We start from the raw sequence: 18,054 nt of genomic DNA, 5'->3' as shown, positions 1-18,054 counted from the left end.
AAAATCGTTATTCAGTCTTGGCCGATTTGGAAAACGTAGACTGACTCTCTGCAGAACAGGCTCGATTACAAAAACCTATTATGGCAAACCAAAAATCACCCAAGGACATTGTTTTTCGAAGCAATAGCCTAGAAATGCAAGTAATAGAAAATAGCAATCCCGACTTATTAGCCACTCCAACATTACCTAGAGGACCTGATATTATCACTCAGGGGAATACCTTCGCCCATCAAACTCTGGTGAAGGGAGATGTAGAGCATCAACCAGTTGTAGAGGCAGCCTCTATAAATAAATGCACAAATAACGACCTAAAAATACAAATTATGTCATGGAACATTGCTGGCCTATATACAAAAATAACGAACGGGAGTCTGCTCGAATTTGCTGAGGATTATCATATAATCTGCCTACAGGAGACATGGTCTATCAATGAACAGCATTTGTTAGGCTATAAAACCTATTTCACATCGGCAGTGCCAAGTGCTCACGGAAGGGCTAAGGGGGGTTTGACGGTATTTATAAAAAATACTATAGTGGGACTAAAAATAACACCTCTTGGCCTATATTCCAACTACCAGACACTGAAACTTTCACTCCCCAAGAACGGAACAATAATTCTGGTAAATATGTATGATAATCTGCCAGAAAGCGAGAGAGCAGATTTACTGGGGTCCATCCGTAATAAACTCTCAACTTTGACTAAAAAGATGCAAGGATTAGATGTCCCAAGCATCGTGTGGTGTGGCGACTTTAATCATCACCCCTGCGATAAAAAAAATACCAAAATCTGTGGCATGGCAGAACAAACAGAAAATAACACGATTCATTTCTGTCACACCAAGGTAGGAGACCTATTAAATGAAACAATGTCAGAACTCGGTCTAGTGATTCTAAACGAAATTAACATCGCTACCGGGCAACCACAGGCTACATATTTGGGTAGGGGTTGGGAGTCGACGATAGACTACATACTGATTTCAGCAACTCTTGAGAATGAGGCCCAGGGCTTTAGACTATTGACCAACACGCTAAGCGACCATGTGGCATTGGTATTTGAATTGGGCATTGGCCAGGTGCAATTTACACCCCAATTGATGACTGCTCTCGCTCAGAACAATATTTATCTCGCAAAAATAAACGGTTATGCTTTAGGTTGGGGAAAGATCGACCCAGCAGCCATAACAAATAATGTAGTTCATGCGGTATATCCCGCAATTGTGAAGTGCTTGGAAACTGATACTAGTGAAGACCTTCTTCACAATTTCGGTCTAATTATGGAGAAAGCAAGGGATTTTTTAACAGGCAACAAGAAAGGGAATAGGGGCGGGAAAAAAAAAAGGGTGGTTCGACCATAAATGCACTTCAGCGCACAAAGCCCTAAAAAAAGCATTAACAAAATCCGTAAGAGAGCAAGAGGAGATTCGTACCTTGAGGAGGTCCTATCGACTAGCTTGCAAAACTAGGAAACAAGAACTGAAGAAAGCGCTCTGGGACCAACTGTACGAGAGCTCGCAGAATAGAAATAGCGAGCAGTTCTGGAAAGTCGTAAAGACCCCCTTTCTGAACGATCTCTGTGACCAACCTACACTAGAAGCAGCAATCGATGGCCCAACATGGGTAAATCATTTTTCTAAAGTTTTCGGGAAATCAATAGGAACCAAATCAGTAGAAGAAAGCGAACAGACCCCACAAATTAGTATATTTCCGATCTTTTTAAACTTTGACATGAATGAAATTATAAATGCCATTAAAAAAAGTAAATGCGGAAAAGCCCCCGGCCCAGACGGCGTACCGGTTGATTTTTTTAAGTTTCAACTAGATTTATGGGCTCCAATTTTAAAACGAGTGTTTGACGCAGTGATGAAGTGCGGGCTAATTAAGTCCTGGACCCAATCGATTATGGTCCCTATATTCAAGAAGGGAGATAGGGACGATGTGACCTGTTACAGGCCAATCTCATTACTGGACTCGCTCGGGAAAGTCCTGGGCAGAGTGGTCCTCCAGCGCCTCCAGGAATGGGTAAACGATCACAATATATTATCTGATATCCAATTTGGATTTAGAGAGGGGTTCGGAACTATTGAACAGGCACGGAATTTATCACTACTGGTGGGAAAATATGTATCAGTAAAGCAAGGAAGGTTATACATGGTCTATGTCGATCTTTCTGCGGCATTTGACTGTGTCTCTCATTCGAGACTTTGGTCAGTGCTCGCAGATATGGGCATAGATTCTGATTTACTATATCTCCTCCGTGCACTTTATTCCAATGCCTCGTCCAGGGTACGTTTTGGAACACAGGGCGAATTATCTGACTCCTTCAAGGTAGAGCGGGGTGTGAGGCAGGGTTGTGTCCTGGCCCCCTTTCTATTTTCTCTCTATACCAACAGACTTGAAGCTGAGATGCTGAAAGGGGCCCAGGACCTCCCACGAGTAAAAAACCGTCTCGTCCCTGCGCTCTTATACGCAGACGATGCTGTAATAGTGGCACGCACCCCGCGAGAACTCCAGAAAGCCTTAGATAGATATTCTAACTTTATGACTAGCCTGGATCTCAAAATAAACATTAAAAAAACATATGTGATGGTGGCAGGTAAGGGAAAGAAAAGGGGAATGATTACCATTTGTGTGGATAAAGAGAGAATCGAGTCAACCACACAATAGCCATACCTAGGGGTCATGATAGATGATAAACTCAACTGGAAAGCAGCCATTGAAGCTCGCAAACACCAACTTTTGCGAGCAATAATCGCTCTCATAAAGTTCTCCCAGAAGCTAGGAAAGAGACCACCACAAGAGCTTCTCCGTATTTACAAAGCTAAGTGCCATTCCACGGCACTCTACGGGGCGGGCCTTTGGGGACACAAAAATACCAATGCTCTGCAGGTAGCGGAGAACACATTTATCCGATTTCTTCTGATGGCACCAAAGCGAGCATCGACCTTTGCCTGCCACGCAGAAATCGGAATTCCCCATATTGAAGATCTGGCGAAGATTCAACCTCTTTTGCTGTGGCGTCGCATTTGGACGTCAACGGACAACTCATTCACAAAAGAAATGGTGGCCGACTGTATGTCTTTAGAACATATGGGTAAAATTGAGTGGCTGCTCTATGTGAAAAATTTTCTCACAGATCTTGGCCTCAAAAAATATTTTGTTAACCCCGAATTAATTGCAGAAATATCGAAGAAAGATCTAAAAATGAAGGCCCTTAGCCACATGGAAGAATCCCGGTTGAGCAAGCAGATAAGTAAAACATCTGTTCAACACTCTTTAATGGTCATGACTACATTGGAAATGGAACCGTATTTGGTCTATGTTGAGCCACAATTTGAACGTTTCCTGTTGACACGATTCAGACTGAATCTCTTTCATAAGCTTGTAGCCTTCCCTAAAAATCCAAACTGGAATGAGTGTCTAATGCTGTGTCCTTGCGATGAGACTTCGGAACAATCAACCATGCACACTGTATTGTTTTGTAAATACTATTCTTCCCATCGTAATCTCTGGCTAACACCATTGTTGAGAACCCTTGGTTTTAGAAGATGTCGTCCTGCTATGTTGTACCTGCAATTTTTAAATTCCGCGCTGATCACGAAATGCGTAAGCACGCTTTTAAAATGTATTTTTAAACATAGAGCGAATCTTGGGTAAAATATTTTTAAAAGGAGCCTTTTTGTAAATTTTTGCTGATATTTTTTATGTATGTACTTTAATGGTTATTACTGTTTCATTATAACCGAATAAAGATTTACTTACTTACAGATTATATACCTCTTGAATCACCCTAGGGGGTGCTACTAAGCGTGTAACTGAATCAAGAAGCCTTGTACAAATCTAACCAAATGGTCTTCCATGCGGACCTCAGAGTTAAGGTAGTAATTCCTGGTGAAGGTGTGGACAGACGTCCACATCACAGCCTAAGCAATGTCTAGGACTGCAACACCCCAGAATAACGCAGTAGCAGCCTTCCTGACCCAACCCCCCTAGGGGCACTTTATTTTTAATGATGAGAATACGCTAGCAGGTAGTAGTTAGTTTCTGAATCCCCTTGCCCTCCTTGTAGTCAATAAGAACTACCCAGTTAGGCAATGTTGTCCAATCCAATCAATGTAAAACTAAGGGTAAGGGTCCACACAGCACAGCCTCCCTTCCTCTGTGGCAGTGTACAGCGTTAGATATAACAATCTACCGATTGTCTGAGGTGGACGGGTAGAGCGTTCCAGGTCTTGGTGGTGAGGAAGGCGAAGGACGATCCTCTGGGTCTGGTCTTGTAGATTTGTGGGACAGAGGCCAGGGCGAGTTGGGCGGATCGGAGTGGTCTGGTGGGTGTTTGGAAAGCGAGGCAGTGGTTCAGATATTTCAAAAAGGCGAGAATCCTCAAAACGCATATCTATCGGCTTTGCCTGGATATCTCCTGAAAGGCCAGTGGGAGGCATCCAAGCATGTGTATTTATGGTCACAGAGGAATAATTAGACCTGGTCAGAACCTATGGCATCAAGAATCAGATTAAAGAATTTGATTGGCAGGCTCAGATCCATTTGAGGGGCCTACTTCAGCAAAGTGGCCCCTCAAAATGTCCAGCAGAAGCAGGACTGCTTTCTCTGTCATCCAAATAAGGCCAAAAGACAGGTGCCATTGCATGAACCAAGAGCCAGACTCCCAAATGAGAACACTTTGTTTCACCACTTCAATCAGATTAGCGCACCTTCGGGGTGGATTGGAAGGAAAATAATTGTGGTTAAATTTGGAGCAAATGGAAGACATTATTAAAAGGCCTTCAGGCAAAGGGTGAGAAGATAAAACGTTTGCATCTACTCAGTGACAGTGAGCAACCCGGCAGGTGACAGTCGGAAAGGAGGCCAGCTTATCACAAGACATTACAATAGGATTATAGAGGGCTTTACTGAAAGACAACAAGAGTTAAGAAGTGGAGAAGCTGTGTTGGAAGAATTTTGACAATAACTTAGCTTTAACCTCTTCATCTGGCGAAGGTAATCCAAGGAGTTCAGTTGCCTTTCCAAGACCACATCAAAGGAAAGAATGTGGGGCCCCAATACACAGTCTAGGTCAACCTCTGAGGAAAAATCCAAAATGCTGGTATATTTGAGGTCTAAATAGAAACATCATGAGGTAGTGGCTCACAAAGAGGCTTTTCATTAAAGCTCACTTTTACTGTTCGTTGAGCTTTGGAAAACATTTTCTGGTCAACTCTGATAGTGGATCTGAAGCTGGCATGACTGGCCCTGGGTCTGGAATGGCATCAGGAACATCAACAGGGGTTGACTGTTGAATGAGTTGGGTGACCAGCAGAGGCAAAGCCAAACATCCTGTAGGCATTGCGGAGTCAGAAGGTGCACCTGAGGATTTCAAAGGAGGTCGGGGGATAGTCTGGTTGAATTCTGTCTTTTAAACAGGGTCAGCACCAGAGGTTGGAAAAGCCAGAAGAGATTCAAATAGCACTGGGCATGGTGCTGGAATGGAGCAGGGCTCCAGCCCCATGCTTATGTCCTATAGGACAGGAATCAAAGACATTGTTTAGGTTGGAGTTGTGGAATGGACCCTTCAACCAAGCAACTTGCCCTGCGAATGGGAGGGACATTGAAAGGAAGTGGAGTCCTTCATTTATTGCTTACTTTTTTGTAGGAGGATTTTTACAAAGGTGAAGACTTCTTCCTAGACTTAACCAGAGAACAAAATCTAGAATGGGACCTGGAGAGCGGACAGCCTTTTGTTCATCACATGCTCTAGTCATTCAAAAAATTGCCTCCTGTTCCAAGAACCATGCTTGGGTTCCAGGTTCCAAAGACAGGCTTAATAGTGTTCCACAATGGACCTCCAATTGTAGCTGGAGTGACATCTTTTAAAACCTGATGCATTTGGCAGTGACATTTTAACTATAAGCATTGCAAATACAATATTGAGCGAAACTACCAATGCAAAGCGCTATATACGGCTCCATGATGTCACAGCCAGATAAGGTTATCTCATGGCACCTTTTTTCCCACAAATCATTGGACTTGGCACCTTTACCCCACAAATCATTGGACACGTACGAGACGCTAGTTAAAAAAGATCTTCAACAACTAAAATACCAGGCCTCCAAACATACCAATCTATCCACTAGAGAACAAAGGCTACTGCGGCCGTTATGGCAAGACAACAAACGTATGTTTCAACCAGCGGATAAAGGGGGAAGCACTTGTCGTTATGGACAGATCATTCTATGAACAAAACAAACTCACACGTTCAGAATGAGAATACTTATATCCACATGGAAGCAGATACCACCAAATGTTTTAGTGATGTTCTTTCTACCTTATTCAATAAAGCGCAGGAGATGGGATGGATCACCGAGAACACCAAGAAATAATTGAGTCCGGAATTTCCACAAGGGCCTCACAATTACATGCTTCCTAAAATGCATAAAGATGCTGTAGACCCCCTTTTGATCCCATTGGTTCGATTCATGAACCAATAGGTAGATTTTTGGATTACTACCTGCAACCTCTAATGCAATCTTGGGGAACATACGCCAGAGACACAACAGATTGTCTCCGCAAATTGGATAGCATTCGACAGCAGATCACACAGGATACATGGCTATGTACCATAGATGTAATGGCATTATATACATCAAACCCTCATGGTGAAGGGCTGGAAGACGTTAAATGGATGCTGTTAAACAATGATCAAGGACGTATCAATAATATTGTTTTGATGGGAATATTGCATTTCAGTCTTTTTCACAGTTATTTTGTTTGGAATGACAATTTTTTTCTAAAAAGAACAGGAACCTCTAAGGGTTTTCCTGTGGCACCATCTTACGCCAACATTTTAATGCCCAAATTGAAAGATACCCACATCTTGTATAATTAGTCTTGGATAAGAAACAGCATCATTTTTATGCAATACATTGACGAAGTCTACATCCTATGGAAAGGTACTCAAAAAGAACTACAAACAATAAAATTGTCAGCCACCATAGCCCAATGATTCAGTTCACTCTTCAAATGCATCAACAATCTATCCATTTTTTAGACGTCCAGATTATAATCACGAAAGAGGGTTTACAAACAGTAAACAAAATGCCTACAGACAAGAATCATGCGTTACATTATTCAAGCTTTCATCCACCTTCACTCAAGAAACATCTACCTTTCTTACAATTTATCAGGATTAAACGCATTTCGTCAGGTCAAGAACATTCTGATGCAGCCACTGAAGAAGAATATGGACATTACAGCAATAGAGGTTACCCTTCTACAGTTTTAGATGACGCCAAAAGAAAAGCAACGCTCATGTCAAGAGAGACTCTACTTGCACCAACAATCAAATCATCTAGCAAAAGAGACGTTTGTGTGTTCAAATTTTCAATTCAAGCTGCATCCATTAAAAGGATTATTTTAAACAGGTGGGAAGGTCTAGAACAGGAACCAGGTTTCACCAAACCCTTTTTGGCGCATTCTCACTCCAGAAATGTACGTGAAATGCTTAAGACATCACCAATAGCAGACAATAAGACACACACAGGCATGAAGTAATGTTGGAACTGCAGTAACGTTATATTACGACATGCATTCACTCATCAACGGACAGGTAAAACCATCACTTTGAAACACTCATCTGATTGTAACACTGAGTTGGTAATTTATGCAATTAAGTGCCCTTGTGGTTTAACGTATGTTGGATGCACATCACATAAGATTACAGTGAGAATAACAAAACACAAGAGCATGATTTGGAAAAAGAACAGAAATTACTGTCTGGCAGCACACTGGCTAATCACACAACATACCATGCCACAACTACGTTTCACTGTTTTGGAAAAAGTAGCACAGACAGCAGATAGAGACACACAGAAGTTTCTGGCACGTACAGAGACATTCTGGATTAAATTCCTGGAAACATTAGTTCTGAAAGGACTCAATGATAAACTTGAAATGTTATGTTTCTTATAAAGTACCATTTTACGTCTATTTCCCAGATTTATGTAAAGAAATGTCTATACAGTATGTTGACTTGGAACCTTGCAGGCATGCAGGATGACATATATGAATTTACCTTCATTGCCCGGTATATCACATTATAATACTTTTTTATACCATTGTTTATCCATTAGGTGCAAACATCCATTGCCTCTTCAACTTGATTTTAATTCACTTCACTACCGGTGGTGCGAGTTACACTAGTCAGATATCGCAGTGATGCGCGTATTTTTCTACTCCGTTGAGAATATGCATGAATCAATTTTGTTCAGTCTTCTAGCCAGTGATATATGTTGAGTTTGTTTGGGGTTTTTTTTGGCATTCACTTTTTTGGTTTTATAACATATGACCAACATCACATGCAATAATTTTTTTTTCATCCTTCTTATATTGGAGGGCGAGGCAGTATAAGTAATTTGATTAATTCTGAATCATGCATAAAGTTTTTTCATTAACTTTTTTAATACATATTGTTGACGGGCGGAGGCAGCATATGTAATTTTAATTTTTTCTGAATCATGCATAAAGTTTTTCAATAACTTTTTTCTAACATATTGTTGAGGGGCGGATCGGCCCACACGCTTGTCCTTTTTCACTTTTTTATACATGCATATATCAAACGTCACCACATTTTTAACAACGGACGCGGTAACAGGCGGGATACAAGAATGTTAGAGAATATGCGACAGCATTGTGGAGTGCGTCACAAGGGTCCACGTAGTTGTAAGTAAGAGATTGTACGTTGGTGGCTTTTTTTTTCGTTGCCTGGGCAACTGATGGTTAATAGGGTGTTTCTGGTTTTTGCAGACCATGTACATTGTATCACTTAAGTATTTCCTTTCTCATTGGAGCAACGGGAGACTAACTAGGTATGCATCGTATCCATGAGCAAGATGGTTCATGAGGTTTATTGATGGAGGGCAGGAGATACAGGTGGCACTATGCATGATAGATTATAAGCTGGATGTGGCACACTTTCTCGATTAGTGCATGGGGGCAACACGGAGCCATGACACATGTTTTTTAATAAAACACCACATCACTGAAGGCCATGTTTGCAGATTAATGACCATTAGCGTTTTTCTGTATGTAACTATGGTTTATTCATTCCACATTTTTTATTTGTTCTTGTAGGTGTACGTTAAAAGTTCTACGTAATTGTATTTTCACAGTTCCCCTGATAAAGGGCTAATGTAAGCCTGAAATGCATAGGGAAAGCTGAAGAAACATTAAAGGACGTCTTTTCTTGCCATTATGAATTATGTATAAACGCACATGGTGGAAAGATGTGATGTAACATCTTATGGTTCATGTACAGTGTTGTAAAGATCATGAACATATCATATATAAATGAATGATCAAATGTAATGGTTTATGTTCAATATGTTTTTTAGTGTTTGGTTAAAATAGACAAGTCGTAACAGAACCCCAAGGGTCGTTGATTAGTGCGCTTTGTGAAAGTGTGTATGTTGATGCACACAGATCTTGCACAGCCAGATAAGGACCAGACTGGAGTCAAGAGCCGTGGCGATACCTAAAGTGCAGGAGAGCCATTTCATCTTTTCTAGATCAGATAATAAGTCAAGAGCCGTGGCGATACCTAAAGTGCAGGAGAGCCATTTCATCTTTTCTAGATCAGATACAATCTGTAGACTTGAGGGAGATTCAAGAGACAATAAATCTCCAAATGGAAGTCTCCATCAGAAGGTTAATTCAAAAATCTAGGAACACATGAAGAAATTGACAAAAGTGGATGTCTGTGTATAGCAATGTAAGAGTAAATGCATTGTTCTTACCTATTGTGGTAGAAACTCCTCTTGACCCAAAATGATTGTACAAAAACAGCTAGAAGAAAACAAAAAAGGCATTTTTGTTAGCATGCAGTATTGTTTATGACGCATGATACCCATTTTAGGCAGCAATTTTATTGTGAATGTTGTGTGCGCACACCAGCATGTTAGCGAAAGAACACAGGAAAAAAACATGCAGAGAGTTTTATACCAAACTTTTCACCAGTGATGGAGCAGGATTTCGCGAAAAGAAACCTGCTCGTATTGAGTACCCCTGAAACATGTACTAACTAAGTGGTGAATATTTACTAACGTGCACCCTCACATCACAAATGGGAGATTTGCTTTGCAATATGCATGAATTAATCCTAACAGATATGTAAATAACCGGAAATGTGATAATATTATGTATGAAATGAGATCCAAAGGCTTGCATGGCAAGGCCGCATGAAAATAGAGTAAAACGCATGACGTGTGTTGCTTTATTCAAAAAATTAATGCCGCTTTTCTGCTTATGCTAGGTTAACTATTAATATGGAGTAGAGATAAGGTGGGTGGTTAACAGAGAAGATTACATTATCACTTAATTATTAAATGTCTTTTTTACCGTTTTTTCAGTAATGACCGAGTGCCCCATTTTGTAATAACTTGACAACTGTGAAGGGAGGAATGGGAAGCCCGCATAAAGCACATGACCAAGTGACTGGACTGCTGAACAAGCTGAAAGAGCGAGACTCGGTGAAGGACAATATGCTTAACATGCGGCCAACTCAAGTGTCTTCATGAGAAAATTATGTAGTTGTTGAACGTATTAATTTTTGTTCCTTGATTGTTACACATATATTCATGAGAGAGAAGGGATAAAAAAAATGAATATGTGGGAACGGAAGTTTAATAACGAGATAGTCAAAGAATCGTGATCTAATGGTAGGGTGACCATCAGCCCCTAGATTTCAGCCAATCCTGTAGCTGGTACAGGTGATTTTAGCAACTTTAGTGGGATGGACATGTGAATTAACAGTATAAAGAATAGGTGATTTAGCGGTGGGTTCTGCTGGTGCGAGTTTTGGAAGGAACGGGAGGATAGAGAGGGATGCGCTGTTGATCGTCGGGTTGCAGAGAGGCCTAGCTGTTCCTGTCCTGATATTTGAGTCTTTGATCCCTGACTCTCTGTCCGGGGGTCCCCTACTACTACCTAGGCCTGGGTGGTGGTTTCGTACTTTCAAATTATTTGGGATGGTATTCTGACAACTCAAATTTCTTTGAACCTTTTGTCTCTTCATCTATCCCTCCGAATTGATGAATTTTGATTAATGCATATGTATGATGTCTCTTTATCTATCCACTCTATGTAATGTATGATTAAGAGATCGTTTATTTGCTGGATGTTTTGATTAGATTGTACTCTCTCTCGTGAGGTTTTTCAAGATTAACGCATTTGAGTTTAGATAAAAATTAATAACTTGCAAATCAAGTGTCTGTGGTTATTTAGTCAGGTTTATGGATTAAAACTTCGTATAGAATTGCCATTGCCTTCTATTCTTCATCTAATTGGTCCATCGACCAAGTAGATGGGAAATTAAATAACATGTTCATTGTGTAAATTGTGGGCTGTCTAAATATTCATCAACAGAGTAAAAGATTTTGAAAGAAATTGGCAAACTTGACACCAGCACAACAGTGATTTGGGTGTATGTGTATGGGCCAAAGTACGTGTTTTTATTTTAATGTTCATCCCTGTTCAGATTACTGGGTTTGCGCTGGATCACCTGCAATGACCTCAGTGGTTCCATCTTTTATTTTTAATATAAAAACATAAGTCCAATATTTTTACTTTGTTTTAGTGATAGAGGTGTTTCCTTTTGGCCTTTTTAAGGCAGGGAGAGAGCCCACACCTGTAACCCTACACCCCTCTTAATTACCTTAAATATTGCAGAGCACCCCTATAGCTACAATCGGAGTGCAGTAAAAGACGTAATATCCCTGATCAGCTTGTCAATCTGTGGTTGGATATTTCTATCCCACGCCTCTGGGCATCCAGATTCACATAAATGCCCAGATATCTGAACCCATTGGTGACCACCTGTAGGTCTTGTGCCCAACCAAAATCCTGAGGGGACCCATTCACTGGGAGGAATATGCTACTTACCAGTATGCATCTGTTCTTGGCATGTAGAGCTGCAGAGTTGTACACTTAGCATAGATCGCCATCTGGTGTTGGGCCCGGATGTTTGCAGTTTGTTTTTCTTCTTGGACAGTCTTTGGAAGTCACGAGTTTGGTGACTCCTCCTTCGGTCCATACTGCGCATGGGCTTCGGCTCCATCCTCAGATTGTTTTTCGCCAACAGGGAAATGATGGAGCGTAGTAATAACAGTGAGAAACCCATGTGTTGTATCTAAATAAGATGTACTGGAACGGATACAGGTAGCCGGGGAGGCGGGTGGGCGTGTACAACTCTGCAGCTCTACATGCCAAGAACAGATGCATACTGGTAAGTAGCATATTCCGTTCGAGGCATATGAGCTGCAGATTGTACACTTAGCATAGATTATATAGCAGTACCCAACCCTAGCGGCGACCACCGGTATCCGTTGCAGCTGTTTGAAAAAGTGTCTTTAGTACAGCCTGGCCCACCCTAGCTTGCTGCTTGGAATGCACATCTACACAGTAGTGTTTTGTGAAGGTGTGCGGTGTAGACCATGTGGCTGCCTTGCAGATGTCATCTAAGGGTATATTCCCTAGAAAAGCCATAGAAGCCCCTAACTTTCTTGTAGAGTGGGCTTTAGGGGGAACAGATAATGTTCTCTTTGCCTTTTGATAGCAAATTTGTATGCATTTTACAATCCACCTAGCTATCCCTGATTTTGAAATGGGGTTGCCTTTATGTGGTGGAGAGAAGGAAACGAACAATTGTTTAGTCTTCCTGAAGGGTTGCGTTCTTTGTATGTAGTATAGTAACGCCCTTTTTACATCGAGCGTGTGTAAGGCCCTTTCTGCAACAGATTGGGGTTGCGAAAAGAAGACAGGTAATTCCACTGATTGATTGAGGTGGAAGGGGGAAATGACTTTGGGCAGAAACTTCGGATTTGTGCGAAGTATGACCTTGCTGTGATGCATTTGTATGTAGGGTTCCTGTATGGTGAACGCCTGTATTTCACCAACCCTTCTAAGGGAAGTGATAGCTACAAGGAAAGCTGTTTTCCAGGTGAGAAACTGTAGCTCACATTTGTGCATTGGTTCGAAGGGCGGACCCATTAGACGTGTAAGAACCAAATTTAGATTCCATACAGGGGAAGGTGGTGCCCTGGGAGGAATTACTCGTTTAAGGCCTTCCATGAAGGCTTTAATAGCGGGCACTCTGAAGAGTGATAAATGCTGCCTGTTTTGTAGATAGGCAGCGATCGCTGCTAGGTGTAGGCGTATGGATGAATATGCCAGGTTACACCTATGAAGATGGAGCAGATAGCATATTATGTGCTGTATGGATGCATCTAGAGGGTTGATTGTATTGTTACGGCAGTAAATTACGAATCTTTTCCACTTTGCGGCATAGCATGCTCTAGTGGTAGGGCGTCTGGCTTCCATGATGATGTTCATGCAATCAGGGGGAAGGTTAAGGTATCCGAATTCTAGGATTTCAGGAGCCAGATCGCCAGGTTGAGCTGAGCTGGGTCCGGGTGCCTGATTTCTCCATGGTTCTGGGTTAGGAGGCATGGGGATAGATGCAATTTTTGATGTGGTACCACTGACAGTTGTAGTAGCGTGGTGTACCACGGCTGCCTGGCCCACGTCGGAGCTACCAGAATGAGTGTGAGGGAGTGCTGTTGTAGCTTCCTGACCACTAATGGAATTAGTGGGAGAGGTGGAAAGGCGTATGCAAATCTGCCTGACCAGTTCATCCATATCGCATTGCCCTTGGACAATGGGTGTGGGTATCTGGCGGCGAAGCTTGGGCATTTTTTGTTTTCGTGGGTGGCGAAGAGGTCTATCTGAGGATGCCCCCACTGTTGGAAGAATGGGTGAAGAACTTGTGGATGCAGTTCCCATTCGTGTAGTTGTTGTGTTTGTCTGCTGAGCAGATCTGCCATGGTGTTTTGTACGCCTGGAACGTGCTGTGCCAGGAGAAAGATGTTTTGGGGAATTGCCCATCTCCATATGCTCTGGGCTAAGCGGGAGAGCTGGGGAGAGTGTGTCCCCCCCTGTTTTTGTATATAATACATCGCAGTCATATTGTCTGTGCGAATGAGGACTGCTTTGCCCGAAATCTGTTTTTGGAAAGATTTTAGGGCTAGAAAGATCGCCAAGAGCTCCAGGTGGTTGATGTGGAGCGATTTTTGCTGTGGCGTCCATAGACCTTGCATGGTGAGGTGTAGGAGGTGCGCTCCCCAGCCGGAGAGCGATGCGTCCGCTGTTAGAATCACCTGAGGAACCGGGTCCAGGAACGGCCGCCCTTTGGAAAGGTTTGTGGTGTTCCACCACTGCAGAGAGTGATGTGTGCGGCCGTCCACCAACACCAGATCCGTCAGCTGACCCTGGGCCTGGTTCCACTGTTGTGCTAGGCACTCTTGAAGTGGACGCATGTGGAGTCTTGCATGGGGCACTATGAAGATGCAAGACGCCATCATTCCTATGAGCTTCATAAACACTCTTGCTGGAAGAGAGTGTTGAGGAAGGAATGTTTTGCGTAAGGCTTGAATGCTTGTGATTCTGGCTGAGTTTGGATAGGCAATACCCTTGGAGGTGTCTATAGTGGCCCCGAGATATTGCTTTGTGTGAGATGGTATGAGGTGGGACTTTTGGTAGTTCACCGTGAAGCCTAGCTGGTGGAGCAGTTGGATGGTGCTGTTTGTATGCTGCACACATTGGTCGTAGGACGCGGCTTTTATCAGCCAGTCGTCCAGGTAAGGGAAGACGTGAATGTGTTGACGTTTGAGGTGTGCTGCTACTACTGCTAGGCATTTGGTAAACACCCGCGGTGCGGTGGTGACCCCGAAGGGGAGAACCGTGAATTGGTAATGTTGCCCGTCCACCACGAACCTGAGGTATTTCCTGTGAGAGGGGTGTATTGGAATGTGAAAGTATGCGTCTTTCAGATCCAAGGTTGTGAGAAAGTCTCCCTGGCAGAGGAGTGGGAGGACTTGCTGTAGGGTGACCATGTGAAAATGGTCTGAGTGTATGTAGGCATTTAGAGGCCGGAGGTCGAGAATGGGTCTGAGGGTCCCGTCTTTCTTTGGTATTAAGAAATATAGGGAGTAGACCCCTAGATTTTGTTGATTGACGGGGACCTGCTCTATAGCGTGTTTTTGGAGGAGTGAGAGTACCTCTTGTTTGAGCAGTGTGGAATGTTCTTGAGACATTGGACGGTGCCTTGGTGGGATATTGGGTGGGGTAGATGTTAGTTCGAGACAGTACCCTGACCGAATGATTTGGGTTACCCATTTGTCCGATGTTATGGACTCCCATACGTGGATAAAGTTTTGTAGTCTGCCCCCGACCGGAGTGGAATGGTCTGGGGGGAGCGGAGGGGAGTCATTGTGCGGGGGGGGGTGGCAGAACGGGTGTTGTTGGTTTTGCCCCTGCCCTTATTGTTGTTACCCCTGTAACCACCTCTCTGATTGCCCTTTGAAAAGGTATTTTGAGGAGGGGACTTGTAGGAGGTAGAGGCGTTGTCGGTGGAGGAGCCTCTGCCTGTGCCACGAAAGGACGAGCGTCGAAAGGAACGTTTGGAGGCTTGTGTTTGGAGTGCCCCCATAGACTTTGCTGTGTCTGTGTCTTTCTTCATCTTTTCGAGCGCTTCGTCTACCTTTGGCCCAAAGAGTGTTTCCTGGTCAAAGGGGTGATTGAGTATGGATGCCTGGACTTCAGGCTTGAAACCTGAGATCCTGAGCCAGGCGTGGCGACGAAGCAGGACACTGGTATTTATGGCCCTAGAAGCAGTGTCGGCTGCATCGAGGGCACACTTAATGGAGGTGTTTGTAATTAGTTTACCCTCCTGTATCAGGTCATGAGCCTTGTGCTTGTATTTTTCTGGAAGGTGCTGCATAAGAGCCTCTAGTTCGTCATAGTGTGCTCTATCATATCGCGCAAGCAGTGCTTGTGTGTTTGCAATGCGCCACATGTTCGCAGCTTGGGAGGCGGTGCGTTTACCAGACGCGTCCAGAAGTTTAGATTCTTTGTCTGGCGGTGGGGCATCTCCTGAGGATTGGGAGTTAGCCCGCTTTCTAGCTGTGGAGACAACTAGGGAATCTAGGGGAGCAGGGCCCTTGATGTAAGCAGGGTCTGTGGGTGCCGCCTTATACTTCTTCTCTATTCTAGGGTTCAGTACTCTGGCTCTGACAGGGTCTTTGAACACCTCTGTAGCGTGCTTGGTGACACCCTTAAGCATGGGTAAAATGGAAGTGGATTTGTCTTGTATATCAAATGTATCCAGTAGGAAGTCTTCTTCTACTGGTTCACTGTGCATGTCCACCCCATGGTAGTGTGCTGCTCTCTGCACTAAATGGTGAAACCCTAAGGAGTCCTCTGGAGGAGACGGTCTTGATGGGTATAAGTCGTCCTGAGGTACATTGGGTATATCAGGGTTATTGTAATCCTCCCATGGATCTGGGGTCCCTGGTGGAGTGGGATCCATTGGGGCGTCCGCCGGGTAATTGTCCGGATCCCCATCATCCGGATCTGGGGATGGGGTCGGATCGTAGTGAGGTACAGGTGGCGGAGACCTGTGAGGTGGAGGTGGTGGAGGAGGTGGAGGGGGTAGGGGAGGCGGTAGTGGGGAGGGCACTCTGAGGGGAGAAGTAGCAGAGTCCTTCCTTTTGGGTGGAGGAGGAGGAGCCGGAGCATCAAGGCGTCTTTTCTTGGTAGTTAAAGTCAAAAGCCCAGTCTTAGGATCTTTGGACAAAGTCTTTTGTAAAGGGTCTGGTGTAAACAGAGCCAATGGTGTCGAGTCGTCTGTCGGCACCGGTGATTTCGGAACCGGGGGTTTCGATGGTCTGTGTGCGCCATGCTTTTTTGAGGTCTCCGGGTGTTTCGGTGTCGAATGATGTTTCTGCGCCGGAGCATCGGTGCCGACAGATTTGTGTTTGTGTTTGGTCGGCACCGAGTGTCCAGGCTTCGGCACCGGTGGTTTCGGAGTCGAGCTGGATTTTGCAGTCTTCGGTGCCGGATGCTGTTTTTCGGCACCGGGTGTCGGCTGGCTCGATCCCGAGCTGTCATGAGACTTTGGGAGCTTCGACACCGGGCCCGAAGGTGGGGTGATCGAAGTTTTGGTTTTGGTTTTGCCCAGGCCGGCAGGCGAGGGAGTAACCTGAGTCTCTTTGGTTTTCGGCGTGGGGGTAGGAGGGGGCATATTACTCACGGCCCGCTGCGCTGGTGTAATGTCCTCCACATCGGAGTCGTCGGCCTCGGAAGCGCTGACGACGTCTTCCTCCTGTTCGGTGTGTGTTTGCCCCGAAGCTTCGGCGTCGTCTCCGAAGATGTCCGGTGGAGCTGCGGAGGATGAGTGCGCCATGGTGCGTCGAGCTCTTCGATCTCGGATGGTCTTCTTCGATCGAAAAGACTTGCAGGCGGGGCAGTCTCTAGCCTCGTGTTCCGGAGAGAGGCAAAGGTTACACACCTGATGGAGGTCGGTGTGGGGAAATTTAGACCCACATTTTGGGCACTTTTTGAACGGAGTCCTTTCCATCGGCCGGGACCGGAGTCGCGGAGGGCCCGAAGGCCGGTGTCGATGAACAGGATGGAGAAAGTGCCGCTTCGAGAGATGAAGATGATGAAGGAACTCGAAGAATCGAGGATTTTCCGTCGAGGCTGGAACCGTAGAAGTTCGAAGCCGGAGCACGAAGTATCACATCCGAGCCCGATGGCGGAAAAAAACAATCTGAGGATGGAGCCGAAGCCCATGCGCAGTACGGACCGAAGGAGGAGTCACCAAACTCGTGACTTCCAAAGACTGTCCAAGAAGAAAAACAAACTGCAAACATCCGGGCCCAACACCAGATGGCGATCTATGCTAAGTGTACAATCTGCAGCTCATATGCCTCGAACACATATTTTTTCTCGACGTCAAGCTGTTGTTGATGCTGTTATGCTGACGCGCTGTTGTCAATGCCGGTATGCCCACGCTTCACATACACGAAAACGTCGCTGGTAGCGGCCCCAGACGGGTCTGAACTGATTGCCCTGTGGCTGAGGTCTGCTGCCTTTCCGACCCTCGCTGCTGATCCACGGAAAATGGTAACGGAGGCCGATCTACCCTCTCTACATACTTCCCTAGCCATG

At 44.4% G+C, this 18,054-nt stretch overlaps 1 protein-coding gene across 9 annotated transcripts in view; it reads right to left on the bottom strand.

Moving 5' to 3' along the window:
- Positions 1-18,054, bottom strand: part of SLC37A2 (solute carrier family 37 member 2) — an 892,550-nt gene that overhangs the window by 234,668 nt on the left and 639,828 nt on the right. For all 9 annotated transcript variants that reach the window (XM_085646069.1, XM_085646068.1, XM_085646070.1 and 6 more), the window contains one exon: positions 9,786-9,834. In XM_085646069.1, the coding sequence (XP_085502195.1) occupies positions 9,786-9,834 (49 nt within the window). The remainder of the gene's footprint in view (positions 1-9,785; positions 9,835-18,054) is intronic.

This window comes from Triturus cristatus, chromosome 3_1, assembly GCF_964204655.1.
Source record: "Triturus cristatus chromosome 3_1, aTriCri1.1, whole genome shotgun sequence".
Classification (NCBI taxonomy): domain Eukaryota; kingdom Metazoa; phylum Chordata; class Amphibia; order Caudata; family Salamandridae; genus Triturus; species Triturus cristatus.
Note: the sequence above shows the minus strand (reverse complement) of the source record. Positions and strands in the feature narration are given on the sequence as shown.